Below are 6,000 nucleotides of genomic sequence, written 5' to 3'. Positions count from 1 at the left end.
TGTGCTGATTCTGAATCCCCTCGCTTATCAGCGCACAGACAACGCGTCCAGAACAAGGTCCTTCTTTCAGTAGGCCCCACGAAAACACCGTATATTATTCAGGGTCTGCGCCCAAAGCATTTACGAGTGCAAATCTAGATGCTATCTGGTAGCTGTGTCTGTTTCACTCGCGGTTTAGGTAAGGCATTTTTGCAAGCCGGATCGATGCTGCTGCCCCCGCCAGCAGCCCCGGCGCAGGCGTTCCACCATCCGTAAGGGAATTCGGAAACCCAGCCTCGGCTCCGCAACCCCTGGGTGCAGAGCACCTTAGGACACCGACAGAGCGGCGCCCGGGGCCTCCGGATTGCCGCCCGCAAGTCCTCCGGACCCTCGCCTTAACAAAGGCCAGCTGCCAACAGCAGGAGGGGAGGAGGAGGCAGGGAGGGGAGGCGAGGCTGGGCACGCCGGTCCGTGTGTGTGTGTGTGTGTGTCCCCACCACGACCCCTCCGCAGGCCGACTCGGGCAGCGCCCGGTTGCGGGTGGCGGCGATCCCCGAAGCGGGGCGGCTGGCGGAGCGCGGAGCTCGCTAAGGGTTAACGCTGCGCCCTCCTTCCGCTGAGCGCTGACATCACGCGGGGAGAGGGCGAGCACCGCCGCCGCCGCCGCCGCCCCCCCCAGCTCCGCCCGGGACCGTGCGTGCGTGTGGAGCCGAGCGGAGCCGCCGGCCGTGCCTCGCAGCCCGGGCACCCCGCATCCCCCGCCCCGCGGCCGGCCCGGCCCTGCGCCCACCGCCCGGCCATGGAGCGCCGCACCCGGCTCGCCGCCGCCGCCGCCGCCTGAGCACCCCGGGAAGCGGAGGGCAGGCAGCGGGCGGGGGCTGCCGAGCCCCGCCGCTGGAGCCACGGGACCGCCGCGCTGCGACCGGCGGCAGCAGCCCGCGGAGGGCTCTCCCTCGCTCTCCCCGATTCGTTTCTCCGGCCCCCCTTCCTCTTCGTTTTCCGTTTTTCCTTCCCTTTTTTTACTCCCCCCCCCCCTCCCCTCCCCACCGCATTTTTCCGCCCTCCCCGGCTCGCCCGCCCGGCTCTGCGGCCGTGCTCGCTTCCCGGACGAAGGCACCGCGCTGCCCCGGCGCCCGACGACAGGGGCCCCGCGTCCCACCGAGCCCCAGGGCCCCTTGCGGATGTGCGAAGCTCTCCTCCGGCCGCCGTCCTCCCGCCGGTTCCCCGCCGGGCGCAGCACCTCTTTGTCCTCCCGCACCTACGGTTCTTCAATCCTGATTCCCCTTAAGCAGACCCGAACTTAAACCACCGGGGTCCGGGAAGGGTTTGGGGTGGGTTGGGGGGGCCAGCGACGCTGCCAGACCGACCCCTGCCCATTTCTCCTAAGGAACTCTCATGGCTTCACGGCTGCAGACAAGTTGCCGTGCATCTCGGTGGACTATCGGAGTTTGCATCCTGGCGGCCGCGCTCCTACCAGGTGAGCCGCTGCCGGCCGGTCCCCCCGGGAGGCGGTGGGCTCTGCCGGGGCGCTGCGGGGTGCCGGTGGGGAGAGGGGGGGGGGAACGGGGTGCTGGTAGGGGTGGGATCGAGCTTTTTGGGGTGCGCGCCTGGGTCTGGAGCAGGTGTGGAAGCATCTGCGTGAGGGCGGGAGGGAGTCGGGGCCGGTTTCATCGCTGGCTTGGAAAGGAACAACACGATCGTTTGTTTTGGAAGCAGCTGCAGGCAGTGGGCTCCGGAGTCCTGGGAGCTGAGGCCGTTTGTTTGCTTTTTGGATCGAGCAACGTCTAGCGAGGCATAGCAGCCAGGGGGAGAGGGAGCCACCCGGCTGGGGAATGAGCACAGATGTTTCGGAAGGAGAGAAAGGAAGGGTTTAGCTGTCCAGCATCCCCGAAACCCCCGTTCCCCTCCGCACACACACGCACTTCGCACGGGCTTTTTTGTGGAGGGGATGGGCTGCTACCGGGTTTTAGACCTTCCTTTCACTGCTTTTGCACTCGGGTGTCGGGTGGTGTCTGAGCCATGGCTTTGGTTCTGAGCCATCCCTGGGATGCAGGAGGTGGGCAAAGCTTTGGATCGGCTCTCCCCGGCTCATTTGACCCACCCGGGCGGTTGCAGAGCAGCCCCTGTGTCCCCACCCCAGGGCTTGGTCCTGCCCCGTTTGTTCTGCCCTGCACACCTCTTTGAAGTAGAAGAGTGACCCACTTTGCAAAGTGCCCTGCGGGCCACTCTTCTGCTCCAGTGCGGAGTGGGTTAATGCCATCCTGGAGGGCTTTCCGGAGTCGGCTGTAGGAGACATGGAAGGGGGACCCTCAGTCTGGGTTTACAGCGCTTGCGAATGAGCTGGGAAATGCAAATAGGACCGATGTTCAACGCCTTGTTGAGGCTGAGCTCGTGGTGGCCGGGTCTGGAGCGCTGGTGGCTGACCCATGTGCCACCCCTGGGTCGGTACCCAGCCTTCTGCGGGGGTACGAGGCAGCCTGTGCCTGCAGAAGGAGTGGGATCTGCAGCTGGAGAGAAGCTGCAGTGAAAGCAGGGTGAAGTTGCCTCCGCTCACCCTCTCATTGGGCTGGGGCAGCATTCTAGAGGCTGGCTGGGCTGTGACTGAGATGTGGCTGCAGTTAACAAGGTCTGGGCCAAAGGACCGGCCATCAGAGCCAGTGCCAGGGCCCACGGGTCTCTGGCGCTGGCAAAGACAGAGGTGATTACATCCAGTGCATGGGAGATCAACAGAGCACAGTGACTCAGTGGTCCAGCTAAAATAGATGAGGACAGAGGTGAAATGGCAGGGGGTGGCAGTTGTGAAACCAGGGAGACTCTGAGATGAAAAAGGTTGAGTGATGAGAAAGCAGGTCTGGGTATACCTCTGTATTCCTAGGACAAAGAGATCTGCCGTGCATTACAGAAAGGGGTGATGGAAGGGACAGCCTCAGGCTCTCTGCACTCCTCTGCTTCCAGGCAGGTGCCTGGCTGCGCTCTGGTTCCTCACAAGGAGTCTCACAACTTTCCATGCCATTCTTCACCTGGTCTTCCCTCCTTCTCATCCCTCCACCAAGCAGCCTCCTGCAGGCAACCCTCCCCACAACCCCTGTGAAGGGCATTAGAGCTGCAGTCCTGCTAAAGTGACTGTGCTGGGTAAACCAAAAGGGGTTTATGCTCCCTCAGTGCCTCTAGGAATAGCTTTCACCAAGGAGACGCGCAGACAGTGACCCTGGCGCAGCCCGGTATCTCACCTTGTGCTGCCAAGAAAGGCTTTTTTTCCCCCCCCGCTTATCCTATTTTTGGCTGTTCTCAAGGCTTTGCTGCCAGCAGTCAGGCAAACTCATCTCCTGCCACTCTGCAGTAGCCTGGTAGTTTGTCTTGCTCTGTCCTGCTGACAGCTCTGCCAGGATAAGCCAGTGGTGCATCTAGTGGTGCCTTGCCAAGCAAAGGGTACAGCCAGCTCTGCAATGTTCCGGGAAGATAATCCTTCCCGACCCCAATCCATGCTCACCGAGTACCCCGCAGCCTGCGTGGGTGAGACGTGGCTGGACCAGTTTAGTGGTGGATGCACCACGTTTGCAGGAACGACTGATCCCATGGTGTAAATTTACTCATTCATTTATTTGTGTGCTTAGCTGTGCTGTGGATGCATCCCAGAGCTGCAGGGAAGGACCAGCACAATGCTGTGCTAGCTGCTGCACAAAGCCACGGCAGCCGGACAGTCCTTACTAAACCACAGGTCTGCTGTAGTGAGGCAGGTTGTTCCTCAAGTTTGCAATGCGTCGGGCCCAATTCAGCTGAGGATATATATACACACACATATATATATATACACACACGCACATATATATATATATAACAAGCCATATGTAAGCTTTGAATCAGTAACTGTGGACTTTGTTGAAAACTGTGATTTGGTACCTAGCAGCCAAGAAGGATGAGAGGAAGGCAGGAGACGCTACCTGCTTTCTGGAAAACCCTTCGTGCTCATCTGATCAATGCCATTTCATTTGGTTCCCATCCACGTATGCCGCCTCCCCCTTCTGACAATGTTAGCTTTTTTTTTCTGATAAGGAAATTAAAGTTCCTTGCTGTAAAAGCCGTAAAGGAGCCCCTTATAAAAATCTGCTTTACAAATTGTCTTTAATGTGATCGGCTCAATCGTCCATGACGGATTCCATTCAGTGCTCCTGGAGCCTTCCACGCACATCTGCCTGCCTATCCGCTTGGAACCATTAACCAGGTATCAACTCAGGCTACGGCATTAGGGCTCCAAGATACCGATGTGAGAGCCAAGGCAGATCTTTAGAGGTCAGGAACACTTGCAGTTAAATGCATGCTTTCCAAGTCTTAGCAACCTGTCTGTTTATCCCCGCCATGAAACTCGGTACATCTTGAGATGCAACCAGGCAGAGAAGAGGCATTCATCTTGTGCTTGGTCCTGCATCTGCAGACCTGGGCCTCTGCTTCCAAGCTTTCTGCTCCGTCTGCGGGCAAATTCCTGTCTGCTGTCACCGGGCTACCTCTTGGGCTCTGAGAGGGGCCTGGGAGGCTTAGTTTGCAAAGTGCTTTGAGATCCCCAGCAGGGGAGAGCTGGAGAGGTGTCTGAGCCTTTGACACAGGGTTTTTCCATCACGGCGCTTGAAAGCGGCATTGACTGAGCCCAAGTGACCTGGAGGCCTTGGGTCAAACTTGGCTGCAGCTGGATGGGAGGCTCCTTTTTGGGGAGGTGTGAGAGCAGTCTGGAGTGCTGGGAATAGTCACAGTGTGTCACTGCGGGATCTGGTCCATCTTGTGCTCTTGAGCTGCTTTAATGTCCTAACGCAGCCAGAAAGCTGCCAGAGTTGTGTTCAGCCTTTGGTTTAAGTTCTTGGTTGTGCTTTTGCCTTTCCCCCACCTATCTCCTCCCAAGACTCGGAAGCAACATCGGGCTATTTCAGGAAGCAGAGGTGCACCTTCTGCTGGCGTTTTCTCATTAAACCTCGCTTGCTGCGGTGGAACCAACCCGCCGAGTTCTAACCTGGTGCGAATTGATGAGCTCATGGCTGTGTCAGTGTGGGTGAGGCGACAGGCTGTATTGGGAGCCAGCTCAGCCCACAAGCAGGAGAGTGTCTGCCCCATGGCCAGAGCCAGGGGACGGCTGTGGTTAATGCTATTTGCTCTCTGAACCGGCAGCGTTAATCAAGCAAGAGCTCCCAGGCCAGTGCACACGGATCCATTTGCAAATAGATGTAGAGAAGCAGGGGCATTACCACATCCAGCAGCACTTCTAGCGTGAGGCAAATGCTCAACATTAGCCGGTGGCTGACAAGATGCCGGTGCTGGTGGAGCCTGGCACATCTCTCTCCTCGCATCACCCCTCCTCTGGGTTGCAGCTGCACCAGCCACAAAGCTAAGTTTAAAGGCAGGCACCAGGAGGATGCTTTGGGCACCGCTCACACCTCGGCTGAATCACGAAGGGAACCAGAAGAGCCGGTTGTCGTGACCTGCTTCCCAGGCCTGCCTTTGCACCGGCACCCCTTGCCCTCTGCTAGTGCTGCTAAGGGTAGGGACAGCCCATCATCTGGTGCCTGTGAAAGCTGCAGGGATGCATTGGTAAGGCCTCAGATAGAACGGCCACAATCCTCTAAGAAAAGGCTTGCATCTCGCAACATCATTGCTCGAGGTCGTGATGGCTCTTGCTCAGTCCTTTTAACAAGCCATCAGCAAGGCATATCAGTGCAAAAAGCAGAAACAAACGAGGGAAGGACAAAGGTACTCCCGTCTGAGCAACCCCTAGAGATCTTCTTGCTTTCTCAACTACGTCAGATTAAATCAGGGCTGCTCTGATGCAGGGTGAGTTCGAGCCGCCAGCTACTGGAGCTGGGACCCAGTTTGCATTTGAGACACCTCTTGTGTTAATTACCAGAGCTCAGCCATCCCAGCGCAGAGAATTCAGAGCTCTGCGGTGCGGGTTCCCTAACCCAGATTATTGTTCCAGGTGAAAACGTGTTTAACTAAGGAATGACATCTCTCGTGAGACGCACCTCTCTTTTCCTCCTG

The 6,000-nt window shown here is 58.3% G+C and overlaps 1 protein-coding gene across 3 annotated transcripts in view; it reads left to right on the top strand.

Moving 5' to 3' along the window:
* Positions 1-220: 220 nt before the first annotated feature.
* Positions 221-6,000, top strand: part of NECTIN1 (nectin cell adhesion molecule 1) — a 91,997-nt gene continuing 86,217 nt past the window's right edge. Inside the window, exon 1 of one of the 3 annotated variants that reach the window (XM_065696918.1) lies at positions 221-1,456. In XM_065696918.1, coding sequence (XP_065552990.1) covers positions 1,375-1,456 — 82 coding nt within the window. In that variant the 5' untranslated portion in view covers positions 221-1,374. The remainder of the gene's footprint in view (positions 1,457-6,000) is intronic. The other 2 variants (XM_065696920.1, XM_065696919.1) reach the window with 2 other exon arrangements.

Source organism: Lathamus discolor, chromosome 17, assembly GCF_037157495.1.
Source record: "Lathamus discolor isolate bLatDis1 chromosome 17, bLatDis1.hap1, whole genome shotgun sequence".
Lineage (NCBI taxonomy): Eukaryota > Metazoa > Chordata > Aves > Psittaciformes > Psittacidae > Lathamus > Lathamus discolor.
Note: the sequence above shows the minus strand (reverse complement) of the source record. Positions and strands in the feature narration are given on the sequence as shown.